The 22,042-nt window shown below is 42.5% G+C and overlaps 1 protein-coding gene across 1 annotated transcript in view; it reads left to right on the top strand.

Moving 5' to 3' along the window:
* Ush2a (usherin) overlaps positions 1-22,042 on the top strand; it is a 697,985-nt gene that overhangs the window by 568,447 nt on the left and 107,496 nt on the right. The window contains exons 55-57 of the mRNA XM_059281179.1: positions 7,603-7,710; positions 15,402-15,585; positions 16,455-16,612. Of these exons, the coding sequence (XP_059137162.1) occupies positions 7,603-7,710; positions 15,402-15,585; positions 16,455-16,612 (450 nt within the window). The remainder of the gene's footprint in view (positions 1-7,602; positions 7,711-15,401; positions 15,586-16,454; positions 16,613-22,042) is intronic.

Below are 22,042 nucleotides of genomic sequence, written 5' to 3'. Positions count from 1 at the left end.
TTTCTCCGCTCTGTGACGCTATTTCTCACTCTTCGCATTCGATATTGGTTGCTTGAATGATGTTTTCTTTTCTCCCTCTTCTCTTCGACTTCAGGATTAAGTTACAGTCAGAATGGTTCCTTTGAGACGTCTCTTTAGTTCCCTCTTCTCGTCCTGATCAATTCATGAGTAGTTTTCAATTGGTGTGCCCTTTTCACTGCCTGTTGCTAATATTTCACATATATATCTCAGTTTAAGGACTACCGATAGGGGCTCACTTAAAATGACAGCAAATCCTATTGAAATGTGGAGATTTTATTGAGTTCTACTGAGCCATTGATAGGAAAGGTCACTGGGTACATGTAAATCACCCATGCCTGGTAGAAGCTTATGCTTCATTGCAGGCTATTTAAATAGCCCTCTTAATTGTACAAAAAATACAAGATTTAAAACTTATTAAGGATGATGCATTTAGACGGCATTTGTCTTTGACTCATCTGTAGCTAAAGCTGTCAGTTAACCAATCATAACTGCAGCTTCAAGTGTGAAAACTAAGGCACCTAGGGGACAAACACCTCGACTCTGCCCATGGTTAATAGCTTGGTAACTGTCAGAATCCAAATGGTCTACCTGGAGTCTCTGGGCTTCTAACAGCCATGCTCTCCTGCCTGTGCACATGACTTGTGATAATACTCAACATGAAAAGATTGAAATATATATTCCACTTGGGGGTTTTGTACAACTATAGCTTTCTATGGGATTTGAGCTACCTAAGCCATCGTCCTCCTGATAGCACTAGGGTGTTTGACTCAATTGCTGCAATCTACCTTATTCACCCCAGCTATTCAAGGTGCAACATTAGCCTCACCCTTTCTGACATCTGTGACCCTATGCCGCTCCCCCCACCTCTCTGGTTATACACTATCTGTGAAATGGTTATACACTATCTGTGAAATGGTTATACACTATCTGTGAAATGGTTATACACTATCTGTGAAATGGGAAGACAATAGCAGGCATTAAAGGAGCCTGATTCTGTTAACACCCATGGGAGTCACAGAAAGGAGTATGCTTAATAAGCACTAGTATTTTAGTGATGCCATTTGCAATTTTTATTGTGTGTGTTTATGTGTGTGCATGCATGTGGGCACACCCATGCCTTAATGTGTGTATGGAAACCAGAGGATAACCCTTAGGAGTCAGCTCTCTCCCTCCACCATGGGTCCTGGCAATCAAACTCTGGTCATTAGGCTTGGCGGGAAGCACTTTCCCCAGCTTCCGTTGGCGCTAGTCACATAATTTCCTAACAAATTCCCTTGATTATGATCGAAATCCCTCTAAAGTTTACGTCTGATGTAGAGGTTGGTCAAGAGAGAAGTAAACGTGGAGGAACCACTGGGAACAACTCTGAGGTCTGTCTTCTCTTCTGTTTGAACTCCAGCCATTCAACATAGTTCTTTCTTGAAGAGGAGCTCAGATGCATACCACCAGAATATCGGCCAACATACTCTGTCTAAAGGAGCTGTTGCAATGTTTTCTGCCATCCTTCTTTGTGGTGGTGTTTAATTGTCAGAGGGAGAGGCCATCACTGGTGGTGCACTTGAATTCCTCTAGCTGTGGGCTTTCTGTGCTACAAGAACTTAGTACTCGGTAATGGAGCTTGGCTTAGCCCCGGTTCTGATCTGGCCAGCTCCTACATTCTCTGCTTTGAACTTCAGCTTTGCTGTCTACGAAGCAGGAATAATGGCTCCTATGTGGGGGATATTCAGAGAGAAACTCTTCATACACATAATAGATTATCCACGTTTTTAAATCTATCCTCCATAAGTTGCTAGCTCATCATACGGGAGGAGGGAGTAACAGCTGCTATGGCCCCCATGTGTAACATATGTGGTCTCACGTATAGCATGTCCCTGTACATAGATAAATAACATCGGTCATTTTTAAAACTTGTAGTCTTCTTCAGTCTCTCAAGCAAGCACACTTAATAAGTGGACATTTACTGGCTCATGAAAGTGAAACTTTGCATGCTGACTTTAGGAGTGATTCATCCCAGGCTACCAAATGATGCTTTCAGGATGCTGAAGGTCTTTATTCCTGAGCTCAGCTCTCTTTCCAACCTCCACACAGAGGGGAGGGAAGTCCCAACACATAACACGAAAGTCATGATGTCACACTCTCAATTTTGAGCTGCAAACATGAAAGGACAGTGTGGAAGCCTGTCCGTGCCTGGGTAGTTCTTCTGTCTACGTCTCAGTTCATGTGGGTCCTGATGCTGCACAAAGGACTGTTTTATTTAAGGAAAGGGAGAGGTTTTCTGTTAAAAAGAGTCTAGAGTGGGCCCTGTGAAGTTGTGTGGCATCTGGCACTTGTCAGTGGAAACAAGCCTGTGTGTTTCTTCCACTTAATTCACACAACCCTTTACATATTCTCACACTTCTAGGGTAGACCCAAGCTACTGAGGACAAACTGCTCAGGAATTAGAGAGACTGTGACCACCATCCTCTGTGGCTTCTCCTGTGGCCCTGACCTCCATCCCACCTCTTCTGATCCTTCAGTCAGTCTTCCATTCACCTTGGGGACTCTCATCTGCAAACAGTTTGGTGACTTTGCCTTAAACCTTGATGCCAGGCATGGTGGCACATGCCTTTAATCCCCTGGGCAGAGATTAATCAGGAGGCAGAGACATGTGGATCTCTGTGAGTTCAAGACCAGCCTGGCATGCAAAGTGAGTTCCAAGACAGCCATAGATACACAAAGAACCCTTTCTCAAAAAAACAAAATAATAATAATAATAATAATAATAATAATAATAATAAAAAATCTTGAAAATCTACAAATATCACAGGACCCTTTTTATGTGTACCAAATCTTAGTACTATCATTTTATTTTGTTTTATTTTAATGTGTATGGAATTGCTTATATAATAATGATGCTTAGTGTGATATTTCAGTCCTTGCCTATAGTGTGCAATGATCACATCTGTCCTCTTTTATCCACCCCCACTACATTTCAACTCAAATAATGACTATTTTAGAGTTAGGAAACTGGCTTATTATTTACATGTGTGAAAAGTAACATGCAGTATTCCTATACCTGGCTTATTTCACATAACATAATGTTTTCTAGTTCCATCTATTTTGGTTTCAAATACCAGGGTATTATTCTTCTTCATGACTGAGTAACATTCCTTTGTATTAGGTAAACATATTTCCTTTATCCATTCACTCACTGATGGGCGTATAAATTGATTCCACATCTTGAGCATTTTAAAGACTACAATAAATACCCAAACACAGATGGATCTTCCACATACTGAATTTATCCTCTCTCTCTCTATCTATCTATCTATCTCTCTCTCTCTCTATCTCTCTCTCTCTCTCTCTCTCTCTCTCTCTCTCTCTCTCTCTCTCTCTCTCTCTGTGTGTGTGTGTGTGTGTGTGTGTGTGTGTTTGTGTGTGTGTGTGTGTATGTGTACCCAGTAATGGGATAGTTGGATCATGTGATTGATCAGTCTGTTTTCTCCATAGTGATAGCAATTATGTACATTCCTAACATCAGCATATGGACATTCCTTTGTCTCTACATCTTACCAGTATTTTCTATTTTCTCATTTCTTATAACAGCCATTCTGACTAGAGTAGTATGCTCTAACTCTTTTGATTTGTATTTCCATGATAGATAATGATGCTGAGCATTTTTCCAGTTGGTCATTTATATTTCTTTGGAATTGTTTCCACTTAAATCATTTGCCCAGTTTAGTGAGCCCTCATGATATGAAGGGTTAGCAGGTGTTTTCTCCCACCTGAGCTATCTCTTCATGCTTCTGACTGCTTTCTGGGCTGTGTGGAAGCCTAACGAGGCCCGAGGCTCTGTCTGCCCACTATGGCTTTGTTTCCCTGTGCTTTGGGGTTATAGCCAAGGCATTGTTACCTATACCAACATGCTGAAGCATCTCCCCTGTGTGTTCCTCTAGGAGCTTCTGAGTTCGGCAGTCTCACATTTCAGATCTTTGATCCACGTCGTAGATTTTGTGAACTCAACACAAGCTTAGACACACCGAGGAGGAGGGACTGTCAATTGAGGAACTGCCACCATCAGATTGGCTTGTGGTCATGTCTCTGGAGTTTTTTCCTGATTGCTGATTGATGGGAGTATTAGAAATCTCAGACTTCTGTGGGTGGAGCCTACTCTGGACAGGTTGCCCCTGGGCTGTGTAAGAAAGGTAGTTGAGTGAGCTACAGGGAGCAAGCAAGAAAGCAGCATTCCCCCATGGCCTCTGCTGCAGTTCCTGCCTCCAGGCTCCTGCTGAGGTCCTTCCCAGGCCTCTTCTAATGGTAAACTCTAACCTGTAAGACATGATAAACCCTTTCGGCCCTGAGTAATTTCTGGTCATCACAGAAGCAGGAAGCCAACGAGGACAGTCTATTTGGCATTGATTCATCTCCAGGGTAAGATACTGGAGTCAGGTTTCAATACTCCGAATACCCCAGTTTCCCCAGAACCATTTATTAATAACGTTGATTCATGGGGCCATTTTGTGGACTTGCTGTATCAGAAAGACATGTCAGTTTCTTGTCCATAGCCGTGGGTTTCCCCATAACCTCCATGTTACAAATGTCCTGTTCATCTCATCAAATCTGGCGTACCTCTCTGATGATGTGTTTCCTCTTCTAATAGCCATCCTAAACTTGTCTTTAGCACCTGCTGCTCACAGGGAACCAGAAGAGCCAGAACACAAGAGGTCAAAGAGGGTGGGGCTATCACTTTTTTCTTTTTGAGATTTTCTGGGAAAACACTCTTGAAAGATTAACATACCAACAAATAACTCTTGACTTTTTAAAAAAGATTTATTTGATTTTTAAATGTGTGTATCTGTGTGCTTGCATGGAGGTGCCCAGGGAGGCCAGAGATCTCCTATGCCCTTGGAGCTGGAGTTGCAGGCAGCTGTGAGCCGTTTACCGTGGGGGCTGCGACTAGAACTGGAAGAGCAGAAGTTCATGAACTTTCTATCCTTCCCTCAGCCCTACCTGTTTCACCTGCGTCCTTCCACACTTGCACCTAAAAAAAGAAAGAAAACTTTACTACTCACAAATTACACTGGTATCATTATTATTTAACACTTTACAAAACAAGGAGAATATCAAAAATTTTAAAAAAAGTAAAGTAGATGCTATAGGCAGAAATGCTTGTGGAACCATGAGAAAGGTCCTGTTTGGTGGGGTCATACTTGTGACAGACATCACATCTCATAGCCCTTACCCTGGCCATGTTTGTTCACGGAGCTGTTCTCTAAGCTAACACAAAGTTATCACTGAACTCATAAAACAGGCATGGTGGGGTGGAGTGCAGAAGCCATCCAAAGATGCCCTCTCTGTTTGCAGAGAACTGCACTCTAACAAGAAAAGACAGTGGTCCAGTTGAAACAGTGTTTCAGAAGTGGGGTAGAAAGGCTGGCACTGCATGGCTGAACCAGCTTGCCCTGGCGACCTCTGGCTTTCATTCTTGGATGTCCCTTTCCATTTTCTCTGAGTTCTTATGTTTTATTAGCTTAGCATCTTCCTGTAAGCTTTTATCAAAGCTATATGATTTGGGGATGGCTTAGATCTTTAGTCATATTCCTCATCTAAAAATCAGGTAAATATCAAAATTATGTAAATCCTCCCTAGCAACCAAATGGAAGATTATAATCAAATAAGTACCTGGATCTTATCACTAGGTCCATAAGGAGACACAAAAGGCCCAGAGGCTGGATGTCAAGCAGATCAGTCTTCCTCAGGCCACTGCTTACTCAGAGAACCCAAACCAGCACTCCAACCCTGAACGAGTCTGAGGGCTGACTCCTCCATTCATTTAGCAAGCACCTACTGTGTGCCATCACTATTGGCAGGATATACTCACAGGTGAAGCGGGGTCCTGGCTCTTTTGGCAATTGTGCCATAGCAAGAAAGGCAAGAAAAAGACACCTAGAGCATCAAAGATACAGAAGGCTGTGCAAGGAAAGAATTATTTCAGGAGATAAAAGGAACTGGTGTATTATTTAAAGTAGTGGAAATCTGTAAAGAAAAAATATAGAACTCGAGCAATCTACATGAAGTGACGGGATAAGGTGGGAACAAATCTGCGGGAAGAATCATGCTCCCAGGTATAAAATGTGTAAGCATGCAGCTGGAAGTGTGTGGAAAGCACACATACTAAGCACAGAGTAGGCGCCGTAAATCAGCCTGCGATCTGACCGTTGACAAAGCACTAATCTCCTAATTTTTTTTTTTTTAAGAACGCTTTGGTATTGTTTGAATTTTCTCAAGAATCAAAGAAAGACCTTGTAAGCCTCAATATACTTCTTGTTGAATGCTGCAGAGCCTTAATGTTACCCCTGCTGATATAAAATACTACCTGGCATCCCATTTCATCTTCTCATATAAGCTACATGCTATAGTGATTCCCCATTTTACAGATCAGTAGACCAAGGCAAAGAGAAGCTAGGTAACTTGGCCAAGGTCATCAGCCACAGAGCAGTGACATATAACCATGGACAACTTCTGTCATAAATAGATCAAGCCATTCTTTGTTCCCTCTGAGGCCTTGCTGGGGAACTACTGAGCCGTGTTCTTTTATAAATGTGGTGGAAGTAAATAAGGGCTACGCCCTCATTGAAATCTCCTCAATCTGTGTGTAAAGACAAAAGCAGTTCATCCAGCAGAAGAGCAATGTGCCCCACGAATACACCTGGGGAAAACATGCATTGGGTTTTTGTTTGTTTGTTTTTCTTAAAAGTGTAAGCTGGTGTTAATAAGAACTGAATATGGCTTGAGGCTAGACAAGATGCATCCAACCTTTCTTTCAAGTGTTTTCTGCCCCTCTTCACGTGAGGGGTGGACACAGGAGCTGGGGTGGTTAGTCTAGAGAAGGGAAGACTCAGAGGGATTTGGTAACTGTCTACAAATATTTAAAGAACGAGTAATGTAGAAAGGAAATTAGATTGGTTCTATGGGTCCCCAAGGGGGGAAGCAACAGGAGTGTCTCACCACAATACAAGGAAGGACTTTGAAACAAAATGAGGAGGAACCCTGGTGCTTTTCAAGATGGAACGTGCTGTTCGGGATGTGGATGTTCTGGTGCAAAGAGTGGGACAGTTTTAATGACATCTTGTGGGGGGGGATCTGAGAAGGATGAATTTATTAATCATAAATTTGGAAGTATCTCTGATGGCTGAGCATTCAGAAACTTTTGATCAGCATAACTGTTCAGGAAGTTTATGCCTTCAGAAAACCGGGATGATTGACTTGCCTGGCCTGTGTAGGGCTGTGGGTTCCTGCCTGGCCTGTGTGAGGTTCTGGGTTCCTGCCTGGCCTATGTGAGGTTCTGGGTTCCTGCCTGGCCAATGTGGGATGGAGGGTTCCTGCCTGTCTTGTGTGTGGCTGTGGGTTCCATTCTGGCCTGTGTGGGGCTGTGAGTTCCTCCCTGGCCTATGTGGGACTGTGGGTTCCAGTCTGACCTATGTGAGGCTACAGGTTCCTGCCTTGCAGAATACATCTACAAATCCGCATGTAACTTCCAGTGCTCAATTGTTAATGAATAACCCTCTCAAGCTGTGCTTTACTTTCTGTTGGCTCTTCTAGGTCTTCAGCCATACACAACCTACAGCTTCACACTTGCAGCTTGTACAGCTGCCGGATGCACTTCCAGTGAGCCCTCTGTAGGTCAGACCCTGCAGGCTGCCCCTCAAGGTAACCAGGACAAATCTGTGGTTTGGAGAAAATGACTGTATGTGCTATTTTAATTCACTTTATAAGCTTTTTGTAGCAAACAAGGCAGGAAGAATAAAATTGACAGAATAAAATAAAATAATATCCTATGTCTCCTCCTCCTACAGGCTTGAGTAAGCCATACACTGCCACTCACAGTAAATTACTTCAAGTTCTTTAAGTCCTTGAGATTTGCTTTTTTATGGGGAAAAAATACATACCTGGATATGAAGTTCCTCAAAATCTTAATCATTAAACCTTTTAACAGTGAGTAAGTAGCTGAAGCCAATGAAATCAGCCTCTGCCTTCAAAAAATTCAAACCAAATCAGAATGATAGTAATATAATTACTAGGTGTACATGCAAAGAATATACTGAAGAGATATTAACAACTATCACAGACATAAAGATTTTATGGTGCAGATAGGCTATGGTGGACCCCAAGAAACAGGGATTTTAACACACATACACACACACACCACACAGGATGAGATATCCCACCAGGCTGTTTGAAGAAATGTACAGAGAGATTCCCCCCTCTTTAGAAGACAAATTGGTATTGTCTATTAAATTCAAAATCTTAATTCCTTAACACAGCAGTTAAGTTTTCATTATTTATGCCTGAAACTCATCCACATGCACAGAAGGGGACCTGTGTCAGGATGCCTGTGGCAGCATCATTTTGCTTAATGCCAAATGTGGAGAACAATTTAAATATTGTTGAGAAGGAGAATTGCTAAATGAAATCACATTGTAGGAATAAAGTGATCTGTTCCTAAAAGGATGCTGGAGAGCTATGGTAACTGTTTTATGTGTGAAAGTGGTGGCAGATGACTCCACTCATTTCTAGTCATAAATATACAATACACGTAGAAAAAATCTGGAATTAGCAACCCTGTGACGACAATGAGCCCCTGAGGGTTGGGACCTGGGGTGTGTGATGCCCTTTTCTTTATGGAAAAAAAAACATGCTCAGTAGCCTATTGTAGGGATCTACTATTTGTTAACCTTTCTTATTGGCCTGTTTTACATATGGAGAAATCAAAGCATACATATATAAGTATCTCAAGAGGATCATGGTGTCTGTTGCCATGATAGAGTCCCAAACCACTTGTTCATTACTTTTCTACTGAAAGGACTGTTGTACCTTGGAATATTAGATCTAAACTTCCTACCAGCAAATGGGGAATAAAATGGAAAATTCCACATATGGGGCATATGGCTCCTCGCTAGGAGTTCACTAATGATGTTCTCTATATAAAGAATGCTTCATGTCAGAGAGCTTGGTGTTGCTATGAAAGGAAGGAAGCAGCAGTGGATTTTTTGGAAAGGTAAACCATCAAATGGATACTCTGATGATAATGGGTGATCTCTAAAGATGTTACCAACCTGTTTTGGCTAAAACTCAAGCCTGATAAAGTAGGGGGTCTCTGGTATTGGTTCATCTACCAAACTCACATTCTTAAGTTATTTTCTAAATGTATCTGTTTTCCCATTTCCTCTTATAAAATTTTTGAAAGGGTCTAGATCTTATGCCTTGAAAAATATAACTTTAAATGATACAGGGGAATGTGTTATAAGAAATGTCCTCATTTTTTTTTTAACATTATGCAATGTTCCCTTGCCAGAAATAACTATGCAAAGAAATAACGTTTTCCTCTGGGAAGCAACGTAGCTTTAGGTCCATTCTCAGGCTGTGTATGTGCATTCATGGATAACCTGTGCCAGGAAGCAATACAGTCCCAATGTTGGCTTGAAGCTACAAAGGAATATAGTCCCAATGTTTGGCTTGGGGGCTGCAAAGGGACCAATCATCAATGACATTAAGCACTATTACAAAGTAGAGACAAACTTACCCTTTTAATTTCCTAACTTGGGCTGAAGAGAAGGCTCAGTGATTGAGCATTTACTACACTTCCAAAGGGCTTGAGTTCAGTTCCTAGCACACACATGAGGCACAATCATTTGTAATTCTAGCTCCAGGGGATCTGATATCTCTGGCCTCCTCCAAAAGTACCTGTGCGTGCACGTGCACACACACATGCACAGGTATTCATAATTTAATAAAAAATAAACTTTTAAATTACTAACCCAAGCACAGTCAATTATGAAATGCCACTTTTGCAGTAAATCAGACACAGTTTGCAGGTCTAAGATTTGAGAGTGATGAGTGCATATGGAAAAAATTCAAAGAAGCTTGTGTTCTTTCCCTCCTGTTCTGATTTACATCTAAACAGAAAGTGTTAATACACAGTGTGGCCTCAGGAAAACCTGGACACACTTCTCTATAGTTTTATCCCATCGAAAATTGTGGCTCTTTATCAAGTAGTGGGAAGAGCCCAGGTTGGGTTATAACCCTATTTTCTCAGAACAACTGCTGGCCCAGTAAGATCAACTCATTTTAGGGTGAAATCATGCAAAACCATATCCCAGCTTAACATCAACATTGAGGAAAAGAAAAGGCAAATTGGGCATGGTCTATCTTGAGCTCCTCTAGTCCCTCTTTCCTGTACCTGGCTTACTGATGCCCCCCTAGACCCTTCTTTTACTCAGTTCATGTAACTCTGGATCTAGAGTACTGTCTCTACCTTCTTATAAAGACTGAGAGCTGCCAAAGGCTAAGCTCTCACCGGGATGTACTCGTGGACAGCAGGTCTGTGCAGCCACCGTGTTAGACCTCCATCTTCAATGCTCAGTTCTCTCTCACCCTACCCCTTGCCCTGCCTGGCCTTTCCTCCTGTTCTCTTAGGTACCAATGTCCATCACCTCAGTCCCACACCTACTGTGCTTAAACTTCCATCTTTATACATACTATGTCACTCTTCATAAATCTTACTGATCGTAAATCTTAATTTTTCAGTTCATTCTTCTTTTTCATCCCTTCTCCCTCTGCCTTTGTTCACATCCTTCTCATTTCTCCAGCTTCTCCTAACTAGGTTCCTTTCCAAAGCCAGTTTTCAGTTTTCTCATAGTCCCCTCCTGATTCTTCCCCCATGTCAAAAAAAGCATCTCTCCTGCTAGTCAGCTCCCTAAAGTCTAATTTCCTTCCAGGGAAACAAATCCTTATCATATTTATATAGCAAATAGGTGCCTCCAGCTTTCCCTCTGCTAATCTGGTGGTCTTGACCACATGCCATGAAATTGGGAGTCCTATTTTAGTGTTTGCCATCCTTAACACTTTTCCGTTTCTGTAAGACTCTATGTAGGTTGCCTCAATCTTTACTGCTGCCCCTGTACCATCCACCAGCTAACTTCTGTCCACCACAGCTCATGTGGCTCCTCTTACATCAGTTTACCCCTAGGACTACCTCCTTCCTACCTCTCCTGATCTCATCCCACAGTCTGTGCTAAGGCTTCTTTCCTGGGTCTCTCCCTGCCCCATGCTTCCCTTTAACCACCAATCACACTAAATTATAGTATTTGTACTTACAAGTCTATATTTACCATGACACGATGAACTGGAAGAGTAAGGAGTACATTTTTCCCCCACACCCACAGTACCTAACAGAAAGGGATGCCATGTCGTGTGGAAGCTTGAATGAGTAAACTAGACAATAGCATTTAACTATGCAAACCAGTGCATCCTTGCTGTGATGAATTCATTCAGAACTGGCTTTCATCAACAGAGTTTAAGAAGCCAATTCACAATAAACATTGGGAATTTTAGCTAATGGATGATTGAAGGAACTTTAGAAGTTGGTAATAGTACACAATACTTAAGATCAATTTAAAGTACATTCAGTAGCAGCATTTATTTCTGGTAGTCATTGTGTCAAAGCAGCTACTATAGTCTACCTACTGACTTTGGCCCCAAAACTTCCCACCTGGTTAGCCCTAGCGTGGCACCAGAGGTCAATTCTCTTCCTTCCATCCATTCCTCCCTTGAATTGCCTCAGATCTGTCCTCTATTACACAGAATAGGATCGGTTTTCTGGTGCTAAAGCTGCAGTTAGAGTGTGGGAGGAAAAAGGGGGCAAATTCACACCTGGCACTCACTCAAGTGGGTCTTCAGTCTGTCGACTATGCCTTGAAGGGTTAAGGTAACAACAGCCCAAGCCCACCCCGCCAGTAAATATATAGCATTTACTATTTGCTATTTGCACATTGAAACTGCTTCTTTCCAATTGAATTTTAGCCAGCTTCCATGGAGCTGAACACATGAAAAACTTGACTTGAAAACATGAAACAACTCCAAAATTTGAGTTACTTTTATTTCATTAGAACCTACATATGCATAGGCTGCCTTGAAGAGTGCATGCTGGAAACTAAGCTATGGCTTTTTTGGTTCTTTGGCAAATTTTTTGTATGTGTATATGTGTGTGGCATTCATGTATGCACGAGTACACATGCATATGTGTTGTGTGTGTGTGTGTGTGTGTGTGTGTGTGTGCATTCACACACCCATGTGAACACATGAATGTGTGTAGAGGCCAGACATTGGTACCAGATGTCTTACCAGTCACTCTCCACCTTATAGATCCAGTCAGTGTCTCTCACTTGAACCCAGAGCTTGCAGATTTGGCTCCTGTAGTCAGCTAGCTTTCTCTAAAGATCTCTTATGACTGCCCTGAAAAATAAGGTTTCAGGGAGGCTGCTCCATCAGCCTTTATGTGGGCACTGAGGATTCAAACACTGGCCCTCACATTTGTGTGGCAAGTATCCCACCCACTGTATATCTCCTCAGTCTTCCTTGGTGAATTCTAATATATCCCTCAAGGACAGAGAGATGAGTTCCAAAGAAGCCGATTAAACCTTGGTGCTTCATCTCCTGCATCAACAAGTCCATGTGCTGTTGAAGTCTGAACTCTAAATGATTGTTTGAAGCTGTCAGCAGAGAAACCTAGGCCTCAGTGTGTGCTCTGTCTAGCATTGAGGGATAACAAGATGGACAGCTTTCTTCTCAGAAATCAGTTGCTCTTTTGAATGCCCGTACGCTTGAGGCCCTTTGAAATCTATCTAGACTGTTTCCTTTCTTCAGTGTGCTGCTGAATAAATTGTATTTGAATGTCCTGAGCATTTTTTTTCTTCTAAAAATGTCAGAGACTTACTTTTTACAGAGTAGCTTGCACGACAGACATGCTCAGTCAGAAGCTGTTGACTGTAGGGAGCCTAATAGAAGGGGCATTGTGAAAGCCCCTCAGAGAAGGCATGAGGTCTGTGCAGAGCACAGCCACCTTCAGGAGACTCACCATTCTACCGTCAGGTTCTCCATGTCTGTGAGCACCTCAGGGGCTGGAGAGATGGATCAGTGACTAAGAACACTGGCTGTTCTTTGCAAAAAGGATCTGAGATCAGTTCCCAGCATCTACATGGTGCCTCACAGTCATCTGTATCTCCAATTCCAAAGGAATCAGTGCCTGCTCCTGCCCTCTTTGGGTACTGCGTATACGATACACATGCATATATACAAAACACACTCACATAAAATTAAAAGTACATAAATCCAAAAACATTATTTTTAAAAGAATAATTAAGGACAGACTTTGAACTGTGGCTATTTCTGTACATATTTTATCCTTTATGCTGAAGACTCAACTTCATGAAACAATGAATCTTATCATGATCAACTGTACTCTCTGTAACTGTCTAGACTGCCTAATGTAATATCTTCAGGAGATATGTTGCCCATATTAGTTTGCTATTCATAGATACATGTTGACAAATAAGACTGAAGACCCCTGCCTCAGTTGAAATAATTTTGCATTAAAGCAGGCAAAAGGGTGGATGGACTACCCAGTCATAACAAAGTAAGAAAAGTAGCACATCAAAGAAAAGATGATCATGGTATCATAAGGGTTATGAGGGAAATAAAAAGGTATGTGTGCTGGGAACTGAGTCAGAATCCCCTTGGAAGAAGCTAGAATAAGACAGTAAATGTCAAGCAAGCTGCAGGGACAGAGGAATCTACACAGAGGACTGAGCAAATAAGATGCAAAACCTGTGGCGTCTGGAGCAGGTGCCATCCAGGGGAAGTGTGAATCCTAGTGACAGGGAAGACCTGAGCTTGAAGCATTTGGAGATAGGAAGGGTGTGGCCAGAGGACCATACATGAGGGCCACTGTGGTACTAGGGAGGCTAGGGGTGGAGAAATAGAGACCATGACAAGAAATGGTGACCACAGAGGCCATGGTATGAAGGGAATGATATAAAAAAAAGTAAGAGCCCTGGCTTTCTGGAACCTAGGGCCTATGCTGGGACACTGCTCAGCCTTGGTGCAGGGAGGAGGGGACTGGACCTGCCTCAACTGAATCTGCCAGGCTGGGCTGACTCCCCAGGGGAGACCTTGCCTTGGAGGAAGTAAGAGTGTGGGGGTTGGTTGAGGGGGAGGGCTGGGGGGTGGGAGGAGGAAGGACAGGGGAACCTGTGGCTGATATGTAAAATTAAATTAATTATAAAATAAAAATATTTATAATAAAAAAATAAGAGTCATGCATTTCCTAATACATATGAAATAAGCAGGGAGTGCTGAGAAGATTCCAGGGGTGTAGAGAAAGCCAGACTTAGAGCAGAGCTAGCCCAGAAGCAGCAGCACACCCGTGTAATCCAGCACAGGGGAGGAGAAGCTCAAGGCGGCTCTCTAGCTGCATAGTGAATCCAAGGCACCACGGAGACTGAAAAGCTTAAAGGCTGTGATGTGGCTGAGGGCGCAGCTCCAGAGTAGTGCAGGTGCCCTGCAAGGCCGACCCTGGGTTCAGTCCCCAGAATGACAAAAGACAAGATGCTAGTGCAGAAGTTCACGAAAGGCTGTGGCCTGAGAGACGGCAGTGACGAGGAGAACTTTGTGGGGTCTGCGGAGCGCAGGGACGGGAGTAAAGGGGTTGGGATACCTTAGGAGAATTCCGTTTGTGTGTTTTGCCTGAGAAAATTAATCTGTGGGCAAGCTTGGAGGTACATATCCTGTAGCAGGAACATCAACAGTCCCAATGTTGATGCTTTGAGCTTTTGACATGTAAATAGATAGCTAAATGACAGTGCCACATGAAGGGTTGGATTCGTAAGTCTGAAGCCCACGGGAGAATTGGTATAAAATATGCCTTGGGGAGCCTTCGGCATAGGTGAGCAAGGGAGATCGTCAAGGAGATTGGGAGGGAAAAGGATGTGGAGGTGGGACAGGAGAAGAATGCAGAAGGGAGGAGAGATCCTGGGGCTCTAAGACACTCCAATGCTTTAAGAGACGGTTGAAGAATCTTGAGAAACCAGGAAAACAGGCCAGAAAGTATTAAAAAAAAAAAAAAAAAAAAAAAAAAAAGGACATGCATAGCCCCTGGTCCAAGAGGGAAGTAGAAATTCTAAGTGACTGAACTGGATAATTCCGGTAAATGCCTGATTGTGCTTCCTTCCACACAACCCAAGTGAAGAGTGTCAGTTTCAAATGCCCACATTTTCTTCTAGCTTTCCTCCATTAAATTACAGCCAGAACAAAGGCCAAGCCTCAGACACTTCCCACGGCTAGTGGTGTGGCATTCAAAAGTAAAGCCAGAGAGAAAGCAAATCCAGGCTTGGTGACTTGTTTCATCTCCAAAGCAAAGGCCGTGCATGTTTGTCTCTTCCACGGTGAGACTGCTTTCACCCACAGATAAGGAAAGGCTAGCTGGCTTGTGGAGGGAGCTGTCCCGTTTCACAAGGCATGTATTTTATCCTCACAATAAAACCTCACTGTGTCATTTCTGCCAGGAGTTTGGGTGACACCTCGACACATCATCATCAATTCTACAACCGTGGAATTATATTGGAATCCTCCAGAAAAGCCCAACGGCCTCATTTCTCAATATCAGCTGAGGCGTAATGGAAGCTTGCTTCTCGTGGGCGGCAGTGATGAACAGAATTTCACTGATAAAAACCTGGAATCCAACAGCAGGTGACAGAGGGAAACTTGGCCAACCACACTGTAAGCTTTCTAAGTTGTTCATGGATAGGAAAAAATACCTCCCATTAAAATGTTATTCAATTATTGAATTAATCTCCTTATTCATTAGCCATGCTGTCACGGATAAAAGTGCTAAATAGTTGTTAGTTTTCAGCCTACATGAAATCCTTTTAACATACAGATAATTCGTCCTCTATTTGACAAAAAAGTCATGAGAAATTTAAATATATAAAATACAATGTCCAACTTCAAAAGTTATCAATGGTATTTAAAACTTATGTTCCAAAGTTAGCAACTAAAGAGATTGTGAGGATCGTGTTGCCATCACCTACCACTTCTTATCTCCCCTCCACTCACTACCCTGCAATGCTCTGTCTACAGGAGTCATCTTAGCCACCCATTTGCAATTCATTCCCATTCATTTCTCAGCAGACACAAGATAAACCCTACATCAACAGATGTTTCAGTGCAGAGAATAGAGAATAATTTAGTTTTATTGTGGAAGATAACAGATCAATTTAGATATCTCTGCTTCTAAACGAATCTCCCTGAAATTCAAACCATTTAGACATGGAAAAGACTAAATTGAATTTTCACAGCCCAGTAGCACACCCCCAAGATGTTCTTGAAATTCTCCGGAGAAGCCATGAATGACTACAGGGTTCAACATGGACTTGGGAGACAGCTCTAGAGAGCAGCATGGTCAATGCTAGATGCCACGACCAAGCTCATGATAACATTTCTCATAGGAAAGAATTCAAATATTGTCACAAATTTAGGACAAAACAACAGGTTAGGAAGCCAGCAAACATTGTCCCAGTCTCTTAAAGATTGGCTGATAACAGCTTTTGTGTCTTCAGGTACGTTTACAAGTTAGAAGCAAAAACGGGAGGAGGCAGCAGTGTGAGTGAGGATTACGTTGTCCAGATGCCTGTGTGGACCCCAGAAGATGTCCGTCCCCCATGTAATGTCACCGCACTGGGCTCTGATTCCATATTTGTAGCATGGCCAACACCAGGTAAAGAAAAAAAATGGAATAATTTCTCTCTCTCTCTCTCTCTCTCTCTCGCTCTCGCTCTCGCTCTCGCTCTCGCTCTCGCTCTCGCTCTCTCTCATAGTTTAATGGAAACAGGCTGAAAATGTGCCTTCACAGTAAATCATAGCTTCCTCACAGATAAACATGAATGGAGCAGTCAAAACACACATCTACACATGTAAGTCTACATGTGTGTGATTGTCTGCATAAATATATTAGTTATACCTCTGTTGCTGCAATATTAACACCACAAACAGAAACAACTTAGAAAAGTTTGTTTTAGATTATGGTTCCAATGAAATACATGAGAGCAGGCAGCTGGAGCAGGAAGCTGAGAGAGCACAAGCAGAGAGTGAACCAGAAGTGGGATGTGGCTATAAACCCTCAAAGCCCACCCCCAGTGTCACACTTCCTCTAGCAAGGCTCCAACTCCTCAAGGTTCCATAACTTCCCCCAAGCAGCTCCACCATCTGGGGACCAAGCATTCAAATACTTGAGCCTATGGGGACATTTCTCATTCAAATTATCATAATATGCATTTCTACACGTATGTACATTTACATGCATGCATATTTACCTATATAAATATGTAGATACATCTATCTGCCTCTCTAGCCAAGCAGTGTATTTTTGGAATTCAAAATTCTAAAAACTCTGTCTTTTCACTCATGCATATATATCTGAGGCAAATCAGAGGATATAACCACTCTGGGCATTCCTTTCCACAGGGATCCTGGGTGGGCTCACTGGCCTAGAGTGTTTTTTCTGTATGGCATCAGGGAACTTGGGAAGACATTGGCCTGTTCTAACTATGAGCTTACTGTGTGAATGGTGATAACCACTGGATGTTGCCTCTCTACTCAGTGACCTCCCTTAGGCCATTTCATCAATGCCAAACTGCTTTGATGATTTAGTGCATTATTACATTCTGATATTAGTATAATCCTTGGGTAGATACTATGGAGATTAAATAAAAGAGCTAGATAGGTCAGTGGGTAGAGTACTTTCCATCCTCATACAAGGACCTGAGGTAAAATTCCCTACACCCATGTAAGAAATCTGGGTGTGATAGCATGGACCTATAATCCCAGAGAGGGAAAAGCAGAGACGGGACAATCCCTGAGACGTGCTAACCTGCTATTCTGTCTGAATCTGAGAACTCCAGGCTCCAGAAAGACTGTTTCAGAAAATAAGTTAGAGAAAGATAGAGAATGATACCTGCCAGTGATTCCAGCCTCTGTGTGTGTAAGCATACCACCTCACCTCACCTCTCTCTCACACACACATACATGCACATGTACACACATGCACAGAGAAAGGGAGGAGCAAGGAAGAGAGACTGAAATCATCCCTATCTTTTGACATAAAGTACAGGTGGTTAAGTAAAATTTAAACCTGATTATAGGCTTAAAATTCACTTTCAAAATATTTGATTTTATTTTTACTTTCAGTACTAGAGAGAGAACTTGGGACTTTGCACACACTATATAAGAAACTACCATCTAGCACTAGGCTACATACCCTGACCATAAACGTTCTGGGGTTCTAGAACAGAACCCCAGCTTTACACATGCCAAGCATGCACTCCACCATGGAGCCCTCAGCCTTTGACCTTGTTTGCAATCCCCACTCTTAAATTGAAATTGAAACAAACTCCATTAGCCTAAGTTCAACCACAAGTCAGCCCAGTGTTAAAAATAGCTATTCTGGCCATTGGCAGACCTGTTTCTTAAAATAATTATCAAGGACATGCCTGTCACTGAATTACATAATCATCACAGACTGAAAACACCATCTTCTGGGCGTGACACAAACATGGCCGTCATGAACCTAACCACAGCTGTGATTTCCTGCACCCAGCCAGCACAAGGCTGGGCCTGTCGACAGACAGTCATGGATGGAGTGGAGGGTGTGGGGCCCTACCCCTCCCTGGAGATTTACAGCTGTTGATGGGTGCTGTGAAGGGGGAGCCATTGTCCTGGGTTGTGTAGCCACCAGAAAGCCCTCTGGCTCCAATGGGTAGTCTAGCCCATTGTGACAGATGGCCCCACTTAAGTTCAGTGAGTCACAAAACAGAACAAGACGACATGGACATGGGGAAGGAACCTCTATGGAGGAAAGGGGATTAACAGCAGTGAGGGGGTCAAGAGAGTGAAAAGTGAGAATGTCCAGAGCTCATTATATATGTTTATGAAATTGTCAAGCCTAATGGCTAGAGTTTTACCCCCAAGCCTACACAAGAAGCCTGATGCTGTAGTGCACACCTATAATTCTAGCACTCCCATGCAAGATGGGAGGCAGGGGCAGGAGAGTTGGGAGGAACCTCAGAGTCCACCTGTCTCAGAATACACCATACAACAGAATCAAGAAAGCCCTGCCTAGACCAAGTGGGAAGCAAAAACCATAGCGCTAAAGTTGTCTCCTGACCTCCATGAGCCCATCATGACACGTGCATGCACACACACATACATACAAACACACTTACCTTTAAAATGTATTTTCTCTCAGCGTTTCCCCAGAGCTAATACCTTCATTTTCAAAATGCCAAAAGCACTTGGTACAATACAGTATTAAAAATTTTTCAAGACGTTTCTCAAATTTCCTAGCACTGTGTCATTTTTTTCTTTGAATTCACCATCACCTTTTTATGTTGGATCTATAATACTTTCAGTAAGGAAAGTCCCACTATGGAATAAAAGATAACCCTTGCTTATAAAATGTAACAGTAACTCTTTCCTGTCTCAAGCTTGGTAGAAATTTCCATCCAGTCCAGACGAAAAGAAAATAAAGAATTACATGCTAACTCTGACTATTTAACCAATTGTTAACAAATCTATTATTTCCAGACCTGTCAATATTTTAGATGCATAAAATCTATTACAGAAACAGTGTCATATATAGAAGGATTAAAATCTTAAACATAATTTTCCTGATGCCTGGAAGGATTCCAAACTCAGGAAACATCAGGTGACTGTGCCCTGTGCATCATGTGCAGTTGGTTCTACCTTGATTTGGATAATATTCTTTCTGTACTGAGTAGTCACAAATGTATGTGTTAAGCAGAAGGGAAGCAAACTTGTTTTGAGCAAAGCTGTTTACAGAATTTTCTAGATCTTCTCCCATATTCTGAAGTTCAGAATGATTGCGCCATAGACATAGAAAGTCAAAGAGTCCACATCTGTAGTTTCTAACCCTGGACAGACTTTAGAATCCCTGGTGATCTTATTCAAAAGCAAATCCTCAGACTAAGAGGTGTCTCAGTTGGAAGCTTGCAGAAAGCTCTGGGTCTGTATCTAAGCATCCTGGACATGGTGCACACTGTGCTTGTAGCACTCTGGAGGAAAAGGAAGGAGGATCAGAAGTTTAAAGTCCTCTTCAGCTATACAGGAAGTGGGAAATCTGCTTGGGCTACACGAAACTCCATCCAAAAAGAAAAACACAAATCCTCCACTCCAGGCTCGTGGAAAAAGATTCTCTTGAGGTACAGGCAAGAGATGTAGGTTGGTTGGTTGGTTTGTTTGTTTGTTTGTTTGTTTGTTTGTTTGTTTTTAAGAGCTCTCTACATGACTCAAATACACCACCAAAGTTAGGTAACTCTGACTCTCTCACACCAAACCAAAGTGTTCAGCAACACTACTTCCTGAAGAGAGAAGTCAGTGGTTTTCTCTTGAACATACAAAGCCAAAATATTGATGGAATTAGTTGATTTCTTTTCACATGCATTTTGTGGAGATCAATATGGACAGAGTAACCTCAGGCAGGTAAGTTGTTGGGAGCAAATAGTCCATGTGGTTGCTTGGCAACACAAGAATTACCTAGGTAATTAACTGTATTTCAGGTTTTCAAATTATGTTTCCAATGCTATCGATAAACTACATCTTAGATTGTGCCAATAAATCTGCTGGTAAAAGGAGTGAGGACCCCCAGGGGAAGTGTAACTGTGATAGTGAGAGCTGATATCATGGATGCACACTTCTTAAATCCTACTATGTGCCAAACACTCCCAGGCTCCAGTTACTTCTTATGTAGACACTAAGAGGTAATTTCCCGTACTAGGAATTTGAATTGTGAAATAATAGTATCATATGCTCAAGGTCACCAGGCATTGCCAGGATTCAAATGTGAATCTGTTCAATTGCTGTCTTTAACAAGTAATTCCTTCCTGCCTTTGGTTTAACTCCCTGATCCAAAGCCTTGCATTTTTCACTGGAAGTCTTACAAATGCATGAGATGTGCCGTCTGCTTTATGAAGTGCTAGCCAAGGGGTCCAGGGGAGAGGGCTAACTGTTGTTTAAAACCAAATGATTCTGGGAGGAGGATGTTTGGTCAGGCAAGTCAAGAGCAGGAGAATTAATTGGTGAGCCCTGTAAGGGCAGAGTCACCAAACTAAAGTGTATGGATGAATCAGAAGACTCTGCCTACCCAGCCCAGAGTCCAGAAAGAATAGTTAGGACTCAGCAAGCAAGAGCAGGTGAGAACAGGGGAGGTTGAGAAATGTCTCAACTACCCATGAAGAGATTATTCAAAGACTGGTTTACACCCTTGTTCAATATTCTCTGTCCTAGGCAAAACTGGGTCCATTTATCCCCTATTTAACTGATAAATGTCAGTAGAGGTAATTCCAAAACACCCAAACACTATAAAACATTAAGATGCCTGCTCTTTGTATGGTGGGTGATGGACAGCAACATATGTTACAAGATGTTTGCTGACTTCATGGAAAAAGCAATGAGAAATAGGAAGTTTGTATTACCATGCAGGAAATACAAATTTTCCATGCCCTACAGAGTAAAAGTATCCATACACTTGATTTTCTGTTAAGGACCACCACTCTTCGTGGATGCTCAACACACACACACACACACACACACACACACACACACACACACACACACACCACAGAGAGAGAGACTGACTTTAAAGTAAAATATGCACATGCCTGTGTTTTCCAGAGACTGTTGCTGTTGCCTGATGGCTGCATAGTTTATCATCTTTCAGGAAAGAAGGTGTCAGGTTCAGTGTGGAATGAGCCCCATTTCTTAGTTTCCCTGTGGCCTTGGGCAGACTGCACAGTGCCCAAAGCTCAGGCTCTGCCTTTTTAGAAGGGAAGGAGCCGGGCGGTGATGGCGCACACCTTTAATCCCAGCAATTGGGAGGCAGAGGCAGGCGGATCTCTGAAAGTTCGAGGCCAGCCTGGGCTACAGAGTGAGTTCCAGAAAAGGCACAAAGCTACACAGAGAAACTCTGTCTCAAAAAACCAAAAGAAGAAGAAGAAGAAGGAGGAGGAGGAGGAGGAGGAGGAGGAGGAGGAGGAGGAGGAGGAGAAGAAGAAGAAGAAGAAGAAGAAGAAGAAGAAGAAGAAGAAGAAGAAGAAGAAGAAGAAGGGAAGGAGCTAGAGAGAGATGGTTCTGT

This window comes from Peromyscus eremicus, chromosome 15 (genome assembly GCF_949786415.1).
Source record: "Peromyscus eremicus chromosome 15, PerEre_H2_v1, whole genome shotgun sequence".
NCBI lineage: Eukaryota > Metazoa > Chordata > Mammalia > Rodentia > Cricetidae > Peromyscus > Peromyscus eremicus.
The sequence above is the reverse complement of the archived record's forward strand: the minus strand, read 5'-3'. Positions and strand labels throughout refer to the sequence as shown.